Raw genomic sequence first — 17,458 nt, 5'->3', positions numbered from 1 at the left:
TTTCAACAATGTCAAGGAGGAAGAGTGATACAAAAACTATGCTTTTCCCTGTTGGAGTTTGGATGAAATGTGCCAGTTTATATGTGTGTCTGCAAATGCAAGCAAGTTTATCCTATGTACATAAAACTACAATAAAATTTATAAAAAAAAAAAATGACCTACCAATGAAAATGACAGCAGGTTGGAGTTCTCTTGCGACAGCAAAAAGGGCACGGACCAATTTTTCACCTTCTCCAACCTGTGAAATACAAAATGAAACAATTTCTTTCATTTTATGTTTCCCCATTCTTATGCAATTTTCGCATTTTTTATTTATTTATTTGCTTTCCTGTTTTTTTCTTTCACTATCATTTGCCCGTTTTTTTTTGTTCTCTCGTTTTTTAATGCATTCAGTTTTTCTTTCTCCTTTTTAATATATATATAAATATAAAAAAACAAACGACAAAAGTCTATATTCCAAATTTCAGGATGTTGACCTTCTTACAATTTATTCCTTTAATTACGTTGACATTCACAATTCTTAAGAACTATTTTGTAGCACAAAAAAAATAAAATGTAATTGCAACTTCTCTTCCAATTTTTGGATTTTGTAATCAAATGCATTTTCTTTTCTTTTGATGGATTTTTAATTGCTATTTCTTCTGACGAGTTAACGGCAGAATAGGTTCATTGATTGATATAATAATTAAGTGAATGATTTTGCGCCAAGAAACAGTTGCTGTCAAAATTGTGAATATCAACATAATTAAAAGAATAAATTGTAAGATGGTCAACATCATGAAATTTGGAATATAGACCTTTTCCATTTGTTTGTTATATGTTCTGTAATTATGTTAAGCTTCATAAATTAAGGATTAGTATAAAAAAAGTGAAATATAATTGAAAAAAAATCATATTTCCACAGAATATATATATATATATATATATATATATATATTCAAAAAATTATTATAAACATATTCCGATTATTCAAAAATATCCAAAGCAATGGTATCAAAAACAAAAATATTATTGAAACAGAACATATGAACAATTAACAAATAGGAACTTACAAAATGGAGCTCTCTCTTCTCAGGTTTAAATTTCTCTATCTCTTACTCTCTCACTTGCTAGACCCCTTTCTCTCTCTCATATATATATATATATATATATATATATATATATACACACACACACACAAAGTTTATCTTCACCTAACATAGGATTAAATGACCTGATTTTCAATAATATTTCTGGGTTGCAGTTCCAATCAACTGCAACTGAAAAATATTTACTTTAGGTGAATTTTATATAAGAGAATGACTTACGTATTTAGAAGTTAAACTGGCAGCACTTATGTTGAAAAATGTTGCATTCGATTCATTTGCTACGGCTTTTGCCTGTAAAGTAAGAAAAGATTATTAACCACAATTAAAAATAATGCAAAACAAAAAGGTTTTCATAAAAATAGAAAAGAATCAAAGGAACAGGGAAGCAAGTTTAACATACAAAGCAGCAATGCACTAATAAACTTTCAAATAAAATTAGCATTTAATCACTCCTTTTTTTAACTTAAAAAATTTGTCATGGTTTGGAGTTGATGGGCTATATATATATATATATATATATATATATATGCTTTCAGGAATGGGAGGCGGCGATAACTGGCTCGTGATATAAAAAATCAGCACAAATATCAATTGTCTCTAAAATAGGGATACAACTAAATAGATTACTAGTATCATACGAGGATGTCATTCCTGAAAGTATATTTGTTGAATTGATGAAATTTGCTAATAAATCTGTTGAATTTAGTTTTAATGATGTAATCTACAAGCAAATAGATGGGGTATCTATGGGCTCAATTCTGGGAGCAACAATGGTAAACATTTTCTTATAGAAATGAGAAGCAATTATTGTCTAGATATACAAACATATAATCTTTCGATATGTAGAGGACACATTTTGACTCTTTAATAATGAAATGGAGGCAAATAAATTTTTCTTCTTACTGAAGATGATGCATGTTTCATTAAAATATACTTGAGGAGAGTCTAACTGCTTTAGCTTTCCTTGCTGTAACAAAAACTGTGTCTTACATTAATATATCTTACACTGTGTTACATTAATATATCTTAAACCCATTACAGAGTAATATACATGCTGGGATTCTTTTTCCCTGTAAAATGAAAGATTAATTTGTACCTTAACACATTGTGCTCTTATGATTTATTCAAAAGCAAAATGGGACAAATTGAAAACGTTCACGGATACTTTATTCAATAATGGTTACCCTCTTGATGTGATTAAATCAGTCATTGAAGGGAAATATATGAATTTTCCCAAATAAAAACTAATACAGTGGCTAAATGTTCAATTTATATTTGTTTACCATGGCTAGGGTCAGTAAGCAAGAAATTCGCCAAGCAAGTCAGCTCAACGGTGGAAAAATGCTATTTTGCTTCCAACATACATATTGCGTTTTCCACAAAACCGTTAATGGCATCCTCTCAAAAAGATGTTCTACTCCCCCTCCCATAACAATAATGTAATTTATTTATTCAGATGTAGTTGCAGTGCAGACTATGTGGGTCAAACGTAGTTAAGATTGGATAGTAAAATCCAGCAACAGATAATAGCAGAATCAGGAATCAAAATTACCTACTAATGGACATTCTAAGTAACACATCTGGGTCTTCAATAGCAGATCATTTGCTTAAAAAACCCTTTTTGTGCTACGAGCATCAGCATTGACTCATTTAAAATCGTGCTCATTCCAATTGTTACCTGGAGATATTGGAGACCATTTATGTTCGTTTGAAGAGACTTTCTCTTTGGAAACAGAAATATTTCTTAGGTTTGAATGTGATTAGCCTCTAGAAGGTTCTATCATTGTACATTGATCAGACGTACGTTTATTTTGGATAAAGTTCCAATTTTTTTTCTCCCTGTTAGCACACTTTATTTTAAACATATTTTAAGCGTATATTTTCATTCTTGTGTTCATCTTGCATTAAAAATAAATCCCTCAATCCAGCTTTAACTGGCCTCCTATTTTTTTTTTTAAAGATAAATATAAAAATGTCTTTTCCTTATAATTGGAATATATATATATACATATATATATATATATATATATATATATACACATATATACACACACTGATTACCAAATTGTCCGATTACTGTTTAATCTGCCTTTGATAATCGACCAATTAATAGATTTTCTAATTCCGATTTATCAGCAAATTTTGTTACCGTAAATGATACTAATATTAATTATATTGTAAATGAAGACAAGTTTTGCTCACCAGTGAAAATTTATCGAAGATACATATATGGTCTACACCATATTATCAAATAACAGCCATGACGCGCTGTTAACATATAGACTTTCAAAACTGCACTGAATTTGAGGCAAATAGATGTAAGCATATGGAAAATTTCAATCATTTCTCTTCCAATCAAATTTACATTCCTTTTTACTGTCAAAGAAAATTATTACTTCTATAAAATGGAAAGGGAACAAAGCAAAAAAATGGCAACGTCAAAATATCCTCTTGTCGATACAATACATGAAAGTTTTTTCCTTTCTTTCCTCAACTTGCAATAAATCCTTGTGTATTCAATATTATTTTCCACCGTTCATTCTCATTCTAAGCTGTTCAACAAAAAACTCAACTCAACCCTCAGCTTTAGAATTCGTCCCATTTAACAGTTACCAATTGTGTACATATGCAAATTAATGGCGTACGTTCACAATGAGCGACCTACAAAATTATGCTCGTCTTTTCTTTTCTACATTTTCTGTTGTCATTTTACATTTTTTGTCATTTTACATTTTTTGTCATTTTACATTTTTTGTCATTTTACAGGCTAAGTAATCATGAGGTCGTTTGCGAGAGAGATGATTTGTATTACACCCCCATCAGATATCACTATCACATAAATAGCAGGGAGATGGTGATTGTCTTCGACATATACTTCTACGTAGAATTGGACATGTCACTTCCTCCTCGTTCCGATCTTCCTTATCACTACCGTCATTGCCACTGGCCTGTTCCACCATTCCCTCTTCTGTTTCCGCAGCATTCAAAGGGCAGCAGAGGATCAGGATCATCCTTGAATTGCTTTGTTCCTCATCATCCTTTGATGCTTTGTTCACCATCATCCTTTGATGCTTTCTTCCTCATCATCCTTTGAGGTAGAAGAGGCACAACAGGGGCAGACAGCTTTCACATGACATGAGACACCATTGACCAACATAGTCTGAGGACTTTGTAGTGGACTGAGTGTTTGGTGGTTTTACCCAAACACGATCTCCCACTTTATATGATGTCGACAACTCTAGCCACTGATGATGTGACATCTATCCCTTTTATATGCCGTTCGTAGCGGTAAATCTCATTTAATACAAATACATGGTGTTGCATCATTCTTGGGTGTCACATTATACCAGTACATAGCTTCTGAAATTGAACACTGCGTCTTGGCTGCAGTTCTTTTGATCGTGTGCTGACACCACTCCAGTATGCTGTTACCTTCAGGAAAATATGCACATCGGTAATGCATTCTAAGCCCCCATTCGGTTGTGAATTTCCGAAATTCTTGACATCAAAATGTAGAGGCATTATCAGTCAAGATTTCAAGTAGGGCACCACGTTAAAAAAAGACGGATCTTAATTGCAACGCTCGATGTATCCTGTCGTGTCAACAAATGCCATATTGTGAAATGCGTTGGGCCACAGTCTGTTAAGGTCAAGAAATGTTTGTCATCATGAGTTATATCCATGCCTATCTGACACCAGTTTTCCTTCACCTCAAGATTCCCTTTTTGCCATCAGGATGGTGCTGGATCAATTCGCTGACACTCTTCACACGAATGTATTGCTGCTTTGATTTATGTCTTCGTAGTTGCAGGACACACTCCTTGGACAAAATACGTGGTTCGACGAATTCCAGGATGTCCACTCTTCTGATGTATTTCACGGATCTGATCCAGTGTTAATTGATCCGTTAAGTATGCGCATGTCAGTGTCGGAAGATTAGATCCCTGCCTCATTATATCAATCCATCTCTTTGGCACTCGAGTCGGTTTATTAGCCAAATTCTGCTTTGATGGAAGGTAATATCAACCTGCAAACTGTATTCATCAACTAGACGTTTTATTATCATTAGTCTCCTTCGTATCAACATTTCACTTGCAGCCTTAACTCGTGCTTTTCCAGTTTTCACTTGCAGCCTTAACTCGTGCTTTTCCAGTTAAGGTGGTAAACATACAATGAGTCAGTGTATGAACTGGGCCTGCCACTGCAGCGCAAGATTGAGGCCTTTCAGCATGGTATCAAGTTCCGCCAAATTGATATGCTGAGCATCTAGCACACATCTTCTACAACATTACTCAATCGTTCCAACACGATACCTGTAGCCAAAGAACTTGTGTCAACCCATGCATTCAGTTCATGTCTGGATACATGCCACTCTCCCTGGTCAGGGTTGTTTCTACATACTTTAGTTAATGTTTTGGCCATCATTTGCAGGAGAGACTTGTCATCGGTTATTTTGTCCCATCCTTTTGTTACTACAGTTGGTAGTCTTTTTAGTACTCCTATTACCACTCAGAGTCATTCACAAACAGGTAAATTTCCTACTAATTTACCGCAAATAGAAAACGTGATGTGTCACATTAACACACTAGGTACATCTGGAATTGGGCTTCCTTGCTTCTATCATGAAGTTTGACATTCTTCCCGGACCTCAAAGCCCAACACAAGTGCTCCATCCTTTAAGCACTTAGGGTCCTTGCTTATTAAACAAAAAGATTCTAGTTTCATTTGAACCACATCTGCAGACATCTTCATTAACGTAGATGTTATCAATGTAAGCTGATTAGCTTTCACTGTTGTCTCATCTTGCATCAAAACAATTTTAATAATAGCTGTCATTATTAAGAGTACTACGTTTAGACCAAAACCCAAGTGTGTCAAACAGTATAGTTTTCCCTTGATTATCACTGTTTGAAATGGCAACAGTGACTCATCCATATCTGTAGGTCGGCCCTATTCTAATCCAGCAGTGCTACATTACTTCCTTTCTGACACCACTCTTGTAATTTAGCAGCACACACATCTGCATTCCTGGTAAAGGCATCAACATGCTGATTCAATTCTTGATAATCCATCCCGGGTTAAATTTTGTGTTTAGTCAGTTGCTCAATAGCCATGAGCCGAATTAATCCCTTGGGTGGTCCTAGACGTTCTTGTGGGTATGGTATTAACCAACCATTATCAATCCACAGCTGAAGCTCTTCTTCATATGCAATCCAATTCTTGGTAGAAACTGCATACTCTGAAATGGTATTGCATAACCAATCTGGTGATTCGATCATGGTTCATTTCCATATCACTGTCTTTCTTTGTTGTCAAACGTAGCAGAGAAATCCTTTTCCTCAATAGAAATAGCTGCAAAAACTTCTCTCTACCAAGCGTTATACCTTCAGCTGCTGTAATCATGACATCTCCTAGAGCTCTTATTGCGTCAATCACAAGTAATAAGTCGTATACAAGGGGTTTTTCCTGCATCACCAGGACGTCAACTTCAGCTGTGTCACCTTTCTCAGTACATATTGTGACAGTCCCTATACCACAACATGCTTGGGATAAGCCATTAATGGGCATGATCTCCACTTGTTGCTTCCTCTATGTCCAACAGTGATTTGCGCTAACTATAGATCGGAAACATCCCATGTCTACAAATGCTGAACATTACACATCATCAACTTTGATGCCGATGACAGGCAATTCTGTGTTCATTGTTTGGCAAGAGTAGCAACAGTCCCCGACTGTTTCCTGAACAGTTGCGACATATGTAACCCAATTCATTGCAGCGATAACATTGTAGTGCTCCAGGATAAACATTCATTGTACAACTCCAGCACTCTTAAGTAAAATGGTTATGACCCCCGCATTTATAGCAGACAGGGCTCTCATGCTTAGCGTTAGCTGAGAGAGAATCTACATTGTCTCCATAGGCTTTAAATGCTGCACAACTAGTGTTTGCTGCTGCTGTAATTGGTTCTGGTTCCTTAAGAATGTTTCGCATTCGAGCCAATAACTCGTCCGTTGTTAATCTATCAATACGTAATGACGCTTGCAAAAGTCTACTGATATCCTCAAGTAAGCCCACCAAAAAGGCACAGCTTAACATTTTGTCATAGACACCACGAAACGGTACTGATAACTTTTGTAAATCAGCTAAGTAAATGTCCACCGTTTCATTGGGATATACGCGCCGGGTAGTGAACTGTTGCCATGCAACAAAAGAATCTGTACCAAATGATGTATATAAGCTCTGCTTAATTTCTTCCCAGTCAGGTTCATCCTCAAATTGTTGGTACATTGCATAGGCTCCTCTAGTTAACCTCAATGGGATGACTGTTGCTGGCTCTTATTTTGCACAATTTGCATATATGCTCAGTCTTCTCAACCCACTTGACAACAGACAGCCCAGCAGTAGATCCATCAAATTCTGGTATTAAACGAATGTCAAATTTGTCGATTTTTTTTTTAAGTCACCGATTATCAAAGTCATTTAAAAATAAAATAAAAATGCTGAGATAGCTTATGAAATGGAAAGGGAAAAAAAAAAAAAAAAATGGAATGTCAAAACATCTTGTTCTTACAACACACAAAAGTCCTTTTTCCTCAACTTGCAACAAATCCTTGTGTATTTGATCTTCCACCATTGGTTCTCATTCTAAGCTGTTCAACAAAAAACTCAACTCACCCACCCCCTGCTTTAGAATTTGTCTCTTTTAGCAGTTACCAATTGTGTACACCTATGCAAATTAATGGTAGGCATTCACCAATGAGTGACCTACAAAATTATGCTCATCTTTTCTTGTTTTCTACATTTTCTGCTGTCATTTTACATTTTACAGACTAAGAAAACACAAGGTCGTTTGTGAGAGTAATGATTTCTACTACAACTTTATCTTTCAGTTTTCATGTTGGGGGATTGTATGAACCGAAAATAAAGCATTCATTTTCGGACTTTTACATATTTTTCTGGTTTAGATAATGTATAAATTACTAATTAGGTATCAGATATATGTAATTTCAATATATAAAAAAATGAACTAAATATTGTCAACAACCTTCAACCATTATGACAACCAGTTTCTGCTGGAAGTATTTTGCTGTCAATTCCAAAATAATACAACTGCAGCAAAGGGTGACAAATCAGTAAAAACTTTTATGACGACTAATACGTTAAACCATCTTAGAAATGTTAATTCAAAAGAATCAAAAGTTGCAGATAAGAAATAGAAGTACAATGAATATTCAGGCACAGACATTCCAGGAATAAGTGGCAGCAACTACGAGCTTCCAGCAAAACTCCAGACTACTATAGAATCAATATTGGTCAAAAAGAAAGTTTGGAATACTAATAGTCACAGGTCACAAGAGATCCATTATCTGAGAAGAGAAATGATTGCTGCTGATATTCAACCATATTGTGTAACATCTGACATTGCTTAATATCCGGAAAACTACTTATTGCAGAAAATTTAAATGCGATATTCATTTTTAGCATACCCTAAAACTTTTAAAGAAAAATGTTAAGGTGGAAACAAGGTAAAATTTACCGTTTTATTTCTTTGTTTACAGTTGAAACAACAGAACAGAAATGACGAAAATTACCATCAACTGGTGAATATATAATTGTTGTTTATCAGGATTCATGGTATCCTGGTATTGTGGAAACCACATTCGAGGATTCATGTAGAGTACAATTTATGGCTGCGTCTTGGAAAATAGGGGTATATTTTGGGCCAGATAGAGAGCATTTACAAAATTGAAAATTGAACTGGTCCCAAAATGCATAAGTTCTGGTCAACTATGAGAATTTCCATCTTTTACAGAAATTTAAAATCTATATGAAAAATTTTCTCAGACTTATTTCTGAGATTAATTCATATCTAGTCAATTTTTTCTTTTCTTGGAGGGGAGCAGTAAATACCGGCCATGAATGCTCTTTAGGCATCCATTGGCTAAAGATTTAGCTCTCCTTTGGTGGGGAGGCAGGTAAATATCTATTCTCAATAAAGGTATATTTAAATACCACTATGATACTTAGTTTTGTTCATGAATAAACACCCACTGCATGATACCGTGCGCCAGTTTAAAAAAAAATTGAAATTTCTATATGTCATTCGAACATAAAAGTAAAATAGTACAATGCAATCCTTATAATGTTAAAAAAAAAAATACGAACCAACATTGTTTTTCCGTTTCCAGGTGGACCAAATAGTAAGAGACCTCGTGCTGGTGATCGGAGTCCTGTAAAGAGCTGAAAGAAAAAATTCAAAATTGGTAACCAAAAATTTTATCCTACGTTAGGTCCAAAGTTATTTCTCTGGGGGAGAAACGGATTTCCAAGCCAAAATCATCCTCTTTGTGGAAAAATGGTTGGATCCCAAATCTCGTAGTGTTGAGAACTTTAGCATCACTATGTGATCGAGAAGATTAGATTTTGAGCAAATGAACATTTCAATAAGTGAACAGGGTTTCGGCACACCAACTATTCTAAAAAACTGTATTTTCTTTGTTTTTAGATTTTTAAAGGAATAGTGTGCAGCTTCATTGCATAGCAAACAAACTATGTCTAACATAACATATTTACTGACTTAATTCGTAATTTATTATTAAACTAGTCTGGGTACCTGGCATTGCCCAAGTGTTTGGAGGTGTGTGCGTGTCTGTGTAGAGCAAAAAAAAAAGTGGTTGTAGGCAGGCTCAAACCCGTATCACGAAGGAGGAAAAGAATGTGAAAAAAAAACGTGACGTCTTTGCCGTTGCATCCATCGCCAAGCTGAAAGTGACAAAGGTTTAAATTAAGGCTAGTCAATTGAAAAGAGGTGATGACTTTTGAAAATATTGGCAAAAAAAGCGACCCCTCCTCATAGAAATGTGCCCAGTTGAGGGTGAAGGAATTAATGTTTTTAGCCAATTTTTCGATATAGATCTTGTGAAAATCCATTGCCTCTGTCAAAAGTTTTCAGCAGACATAGAAACATACATTTATATTAGAGATGAAATCTGTTTCACAGGCTGTTTTGTTACATGCATCTTAACAAACCTTATTTACTGTCTTTATACAAAATCGTTAAAAAAACAATCAGTTCTAAATGACACTCTTCTTTAGGTTGAAGGTTCAATCCTCACTTCTGACCAAGTAAATTTGACTGAGAAAATATTGTCCTAAATTTTATGCATAAAACTCATGCATATTTTTTTTATGAAATTATTTATTTTTATTTTCTTAGTAAAACTCTAATGGTCACATTTTTTTTTTTTTTCAAATCTAATTTTTGAAGTTTCCCTCCATCATGTTAGAAGATTACTTACACTTGAGCCACTATTCGACATACATGGAGTATTGTTGCCATGTCTGGGCTGGTGTATCTACCACTGGTCTCTCCCTCTTATACAAAGTCCAAAAAAAGTCTTCAATCTACTATGTCCTACACTGTCAACTAAGCTCCACCCACTGTCCCATCACCACAATGTTGCATTACAAGTATTTTAATGGAATGTGCTCTGATGAACTCATTGTATTTGCACATACGCACCACCAAACCCAACAAACAACAAAATCCCATCCTTTCACGGGAGAGTCAACTTTAGATGCTGGAAAGTTTTTACTCTAAAAACTTCTTTCCTTAGACTGTTAGGTTTTGGAATTCCCTCTGTTACCTGCTTCCCTGACTGTACTGATATGCAGAAGTTTAAATATAACGTAAACTGGCATCTTGCTCATCTCCCTTAAACATGCTCCCAAGTAGTCCCTTTCGTTCAAGTGGCAATATGCCTTGTTTGGAGTGAACATGAAAAAAAAAAAGAGTACCAAATTTGGATCTACAAGGTTAAATTTTTGTCGCATCTGACAACATCTGTATGTATACAGTTTATGTCAACCATAAAACTCACATTTCATTTTCTCAGTAACACTTAATGAATTTAATATTTCTTATACAAGTTTAACATGATAAAATATGGTTTATGGTCTTGATTGGACCATCCTGAGAACACAAGGGCAAGAGTAATAACACCAGATGGAGAAACAGAAGTTTTTATATCATTGCTGGAGTCTTACAAGGAGACACATAAGAACCATACCTCTTTACCATAGTACTTGACTATGTTCTAAGAAAGACACTCAATGGAAGAAAAGAGGAGTTTGGTTTTCAGCTGCAAAGAAAGAGTAAGCGTGTCTAACCAATTGTTATTACTGATCTCGATTTTGCTGATGACCTAGCATTACTAACTGAGGAAATTGGTCTCAAGCCCAAGAAGACTGGAAGAGGAAGCGCAATTGGTGGGTTTGTACTGCAATGCCAAGAAAACAGAGATACAGGCCTTCAATCACATTGACCCAATTACAGTAAAAGCACTCAAGGTTGTCGAAAACTTCAAGTACTTTGGAGCATCGTCAGAGAGCACTGAAAAAGGTTTTGAAGTGAGAAAAGCAATGGCATGGAGTGAATGTCACAAGTTGAGGAAGATATGGTCATCCACTCTCTCAGAAAAGTTGAAAGTAAGACTCTTTGTTGCCACAGTAGAAACAATCCTTCTCTATGGTACTGAGGCATAGATTCTTACAAATGCGCTAAAAAAGAGACTGGATGGCTGTTACACACAGATGCTCAGGATGGCCCTCAATATATCGGAGGAGTCACGCAACAAACCAACAGCTTTATGGTGACCTACCACCAGTATCACTGAAAGTACAGCAGGGAAAGATGATGTTTGTTTTTGTTTTACGGCATATCAACCTTTTTCAGGTTATTTAATGCCGAATCTAGTTATTTTGAGGAACAATTTTTAATGGAGTATATTTGTTTTTTAAGTCGGATTCTATTTAACCCATAGTTGGGACCCTAACAGGTACTACCACTCCGGGTCAGAGTGTACCTGGAAGCAATGGTAATTAAAGGATGGCTCCACACTCGCTAAGGCCCGCAAGGTGGAGCCTCACAATCGGATATAGTTTTAGGTCATATCCAGGACCGTTGTATAAAGGGTTCTTTTTAAATTTTTTTATAAAGGCCAATTTTTTTAAGATATGAGAGTATGGTGTGAGGATTGTTTTTATCAAATAACTCTTTAATATTGTTTTCTTTGTAGAATCGATTTCTTACTGTTGCAAAATCAGTACATTCAATTAATGTGTTTGATTGTGAGCTGTGTTTGACAAGGTATACAGATGGGTTGGTTTTCTTTTTTTAGGAGATATGAGTGGGTTGTGAGTATGACCTATTTTTATTCTTGTTAGTTTGACTTCTTTTCTGTTTAGTTTCGTATTTTGTTCTTGTTTTTTGATTTTTTGCATGATTTCGTGAAATTTGTTGTTAAGGTGTTCATTCCAGTAGGTTTGCCATTTCTCTGTTGTGTATGCGTTGATACGTCTTTTTAGATCTATGTATGGAATTTTAAAATTTGCATCGATTGGGAGATTTAAGGCGTTTTTTGCTGCAGAATCTGCTAATTCATTACCTTTAATACCGGAATGGCTCGGTATCCAGCAGAAAATGATTTCTTTTTTACCGTTTAATTCAGTTAATTTTTGGAGTAATTTTGCGATTAGGTGGTTGTCCATCTTTTTATTTTTAATCGCTTTTGAGTAGACTGGGAGTCTGCAAGGATTATAAATTTGTTTTTTTTTTCTTATTGGAAGCGAGTTTGAGAGCTAGGATTAGAGCATGTATTTCAGCACTGAAGATTGAGGTTTCTTTTGGGAGGTTTGATTGTTTTTTGATTTATTTATTGAGTATTGCTGCACTGGCTGTTGCGTTATTTTGTTTAGATCCATCCGTATAGATGTGTGTGTGGTCTGGATACTTTTCTTTGATTTTATCGAGATCATCATAAGTTATTGGATGAGTATGTTTCTTTTCATATCAACTTAGGTCGATGTTAAGGGATACGATTTTCCAGGAAGGGGTTTTGAGTTTCCAGGGATATGATTTTCCAGGGAGGGGTTTTGAGGACAGTTTCGTGAATTTTGGTTATGGGTAGACTTGCTTCTTTGGAAATCGATTTTATTCTAAGTCCAAAGGTTTTGATTGCATTTTCTTTTTGGTCGAAAAGGTGTTTACGGTTTGGATTTAAAGTGTTATTGTGTGCTGGGTTTGTGGGATTGCCTGTCAGTTTTGTGTAGTATTTTAGACCAAGGTTTTGATTTCTGAGCATTGGAGGAGTTTCATGTGCTTCTGCATACAGGCTTTCTACAGGGGAGGTTGGAAATGCTCCTAGTGCTAGTCTTAGTCCGGAGTGGCATATTGTGTTGAGGGTTTTTAGATATGACTTTCTGGTGGATTGATGTATGAAGCTAACATAATCTATTTTTGATCTAATTAATGCTCTATATAGTTTCAGTAGTGTGTTCTTATCAGCTCCCCAATCTGTATGGGCGATGACTCGTAGGAGTTGTAATGCTTTATTTCATTTGGTTTTGATGTGATTGATGAGTGGAATGAAATTTAGTTTTTTGTCAAAAATGATTCTCAGGTGCTTGTATTCATTTACGAATGGAATTTTTCACCTTCAATCTGTAAGGTTGGGTCAGGGTGGAGTTTGCGTTGGTTACAGAAATAGATGCATTTTGTTTTAGTTTTGGAGAATTTGAAACCATTTTTAGTTGCCCATTTATAATTTTATTTATGTTATGTTGTAGTTTTCTTTCAATAGTGTGAGTGTATTTAGATCTGTAGCTGATTGAGCAGTCATCTACATATAAGGAGCTATGTATATCAGGAGAGAGTTCTTTTATAATGTTATTGATTTTTATGTTAAAGATAGTTGTTGATAATATGCTGCCTTGGGGCACTCCTTCTTGATTTTGTGGGTCTGATAAAGTCGAATCTATGCGAACTTGGAAAGATCTGTCTGTTAGGAAGTTTTTTATGAATTCAGGTAGTCTGCCTCTTAGTCCGATGTTGTGGAGATCTTTTATGATACCGTGTTTCCAGGTAGTTTCATATGCTTTCTCAAGATCGAAAAAAAAACAGATTTTACGTGATTCCTTATTGATAAAAGCTTCTGATATAATTTTCGAGGTTAGTGATGTGGTCTATACATCCTCAATTTTTTTGGTATCCACACGGGACTTCAGAAAATTTGTTGTCATCTAGATATCATATAAGACGGTAGTTAATCATTCTTTCGAACGTTTTGCATAGGCAGCTTGTGAGAGCTATTGGTTTGTAGCTTTCTGAGTTTGATGTATCTTTTGCCAGTTTGGGTATTGGGATTATTGTTGCATTTTTCCACAGGGTTCTTCGTAAGTGCTCCATGTATAATCCAAGAAGCTTGATGGATCACACATGGTAAGATCAATGGCACTGGTTGATCTGTTTGTTGGATTTAAGTATGTGGGATTTTTTTTGATTGAGAAGGCACAAGTTATTTTTGTTAAGTAATTGTTCAATTTTGTTTCCTTTTGAGTTTGTGACTTCGCATCCCCATAACGTACTGTGGCAGTTAAAGTCTCCTAGAAAAATGAATGGTGAAGGTAGTTGGTTTATTAAATTTTCTAGTTCATTTTCATTTATTGGTTCATGAGGAGGGGGGTATATTGAGCAGATTGTGATTGTTTTGTGTAATGTGATTTGAGTTGTAATTGCTTGGAGATTTGTTTTGACAGAGAAATTGCTTTCAGGTATGTTATTCCTTACAAGAATTGAGGTGCCTCCATTAGCACGAAGGCCTGTGTTATGGAAATAGTTGTATTGTTCATAGTTTGGTGTTTTGAAATGGTTATTGTTTTGTAGGAAGGTTTCTTGTAAGCAAACAATAGCTGGGTTGAAGAGCGAGATAAGTATAAGAAGTTCATTATAATTAATCGGTTTCCATTTTTTCTAGAATTTAGAATCTATTTTGAGTCTATTGTTTGGTTTTCTTCTTTTCTGGAACGTTCTTTATTTGCTGTTTTATCATTGCTTATGTTTTTATTAATTTCTGGTGGTTGTTTTGTTGGTTTCTGTGATAATTTTTTTAATGGTTCTGTTGTGGATGGAATATTATTTTCTTTGTTTGGATTTGTTTCCCAGGTTTGAGTATTTTTCTTTTAGGCTATTTTGAAATTCTGGCCATTCTTTAATGTTCTAATGTAATCAGTTTGTTTATCAGTTCCCTATATTGATCATGTATTTCATTATGTTGGTATGGTTTAGTTGTCTTTTTTGTTGTCTCAGCATATGTGTTGTCTTTCATGTACGTCTCAACTATTTTTCTGGCTTCTGGAAAGGTTGTGTTTTTTTTGTACTTTACTTCTATAATTTCTCTTTCTTTTTTATGTTTTGCATATTTTAGTGAAGACCGGGTGTTCTTCTTTGCAGTTAGCACATTTCACCTCATTTATGCATTTTTCTTCGGTGTGGTCAGGCTCTTTGTTGCCACATTTTCCACATATTTTTTATTCCTTTACAGGCTTCTTTATGATGTCCATATTTTTGGCAATGGAAACATTTTAATGGAGCTGGGATATATTGGTCTACTTTTACATTTAAGTAGCCAATTTTTATTTCCTTAGGTATTGTTGATTTGTTTAATGTTAATATATGTTGGTTGTTATTATTTCATTGTTTCTTTTTATGTTTATGCGGATGTGGTTGATTACTCCTTGTTTTTCTAATTCGGTTTTTATTTCTTCTTCAGTTGCTAGCAATAGTTCATAACTTTGAATTACTCCTTTCGAAGTGGTTAGTGTTTTATGGGGAAAGACTTTGCACTTGTACTCATGGAAGTTTTTCATTTTGAGTAGAGATTGAGCATTTCTAAGATTGGTTATCTCAACTAGTAGATTTCCATCTTTTGTTTTTTTGATCATTTTTGGTTTACTTTTTGTGGATAATGTCTTTTCTATTAGGAAAGGTGATAAATTTCCAATTTTCTAATTTTCGATTAATTCAATAACCAAGAATCGTGGGAAGTTTCCTTCGTCTATAGTTGGAACGGTTTTTCTAGTTTTGAATTTTTTACCCCAAAATATTTAACAAAATTTCCTCACCTCGGGTCGAAGAGAAGGCAGGATGACAATTTCTTGTAAGGCCTGTTTTGCAATATGTTGTCCAGCTGAAAGAAATGAGAAATATTTTAGTATTTGGGCATTTTTAGCCAACAGAAACTATGAATTATTATCCTCATGGTTTTTTCAAAACGTTTCAGCCGATGTAATCTCCAACTTTTTTCAATTAACAATTTGAACTAAGGAGATTAATTGGGCAGAAGTTTTGTTTGCTTGTTTGTTTTGTTACGTTTTACGGCATGTCAACCCTTTATGCTGATTATCTAGGAGTTTAGGAGGCCTTTACTCTCTGCTTTAGCCGACATACAATATGTTCTTCTTTAAAGTTTTTTACAAAGACTAATTTTTTTAAAGGTATGATATACAAATGAGTTGATTTTCTTTTTCAAAAGATATGAGTGGGTTAGATGAGTATTTCCCATTTCTATTCTTGCTAGTGTGACGACTTTTTCTGTTTAGTTTGGTATTTTGTTCCTGTTTTTTCTTTTTTAAATTTTTGGCATTATTTCGTATAACTTATTGTTGGCAATTTATTTGAGCAAGTTTGCCAATTTTTCATTGTGTATGTATTGATATGAAGATGTGAGTAGGGAATTTTGAAATTTGCGTTGGGAAATTTAAGGCAGTTTTTGCTGCTGAATTGAAAGTCTGAAAAGAATGCGTTTGGGATTTTTGTTGTTAGAAATTAGACTGAGTGCTAGGATTAGTGCATGTATTTCTGTACTCAAAATGGAAGTTTCTTTTGAGAGATTTGGTTTTTAATTGATTTGTTGAGTACTACAGCACTAGCTTTTGCATGATTTTGTTTGGCCATCTGTATAGATGCGTGTGTAGCCTGGGTATTTCTCTTTGATATTGTCTAGACCATCTTGGAAAGTTATTGTGTGGGGTTGTTTTTATGCATATTTGCTTAAGCTAAAGCCTATCTTTCAGACTATTATTTTCTAAAGAGAGGTTTTGCAGAGGACAGTTTCATGGATTTTAGTTATGGGTAAATTGGTATCTTTGGAAATGTGTTTTATTCTTAGTCCATAACATCATATTTTCTTTTTGTTCAAAGAGATATTTATGAATTCGGTTTAAAGTCCTATTGTATGCTGGGCTGGTGGATTTGGCTATTAATTTTGTGTAGAATTTTAGTCAAAGATTGTCGTTTCTAAGCTCTGAAGGAGTTTTGTGCATTTCTGCATAAAGACTTTCAACAGAAGAGGTTTGGAACGGTCCCAATGCTAGTCTTAGTCCAGAGTGGCATTTGGTGTTCAGGGTTTTTAAATATGATTTTCTAGTGGATGGATAAATAAAGCTGCCATAGTCTATTTTAGATCTTATCAGTAATCTGTACAGTTTCAAGCAACATTTTTTTGTCAGCTCCCCGATATGTGTGGGTTAT

The 17,458-nt window shown here is 34.7% G+C and overlaps 1 protein-coding gene across 5 annotated transcripts in view; it reads right to left on the bottom strand.

Moving 5' to 3' along the window:
• LOC145263673 (spastin-like) overlaps window positions 1-17,458 on the bottom strand; it is a 314,215-nt gene that overhangs the window by 104,623 nt on the left and 192,134 nt on the right. For all 5 annotated transcript variants that reach the window (XM_080120548.1, XM_080120549.1, XM_080120547.1 and 2 more), the window contains 4 exons: window positions 16,051-16,115; window positions 9,256-9,330; window positions 1,308-1,379; window positions 163-238 (listed from right to left, as the gene is read on the bottom strand). In XM_080120548.1, the coding sequence (XP_079976674.1) occupies window positions 163-238; window positions 1,308-1,379; window positions 9,256-9,330; window positions 16,051-16,115 (288 nt within the window). The remainder of the gene's footprint in view (window positions 1-162; window positions 239-1,307; window positions 1,380-9,255; window positions 9,331-16,050; window positions 16,116-17,458) is intronic.

This window comes from Euprymna scolopes, chromosome 39 (genome assembly GCF_053919585.1).
Source record: "Euprymna scolopes isolate OS-2025 chromosome 39, ASM5391958v1, whole genome shotgun sequence".
In the NCBI taxonomy this organism is placed as follows: domain Eukaryota; kingdom Metazoa; phylum Mollusca; class Cephalopoda; order Sepiida; family Sepiolidae; genus Euprymna; species Euprymna scolopes.
This window is presented reverse-complemented; position numbering and strand designations above follow the sequence as displayed.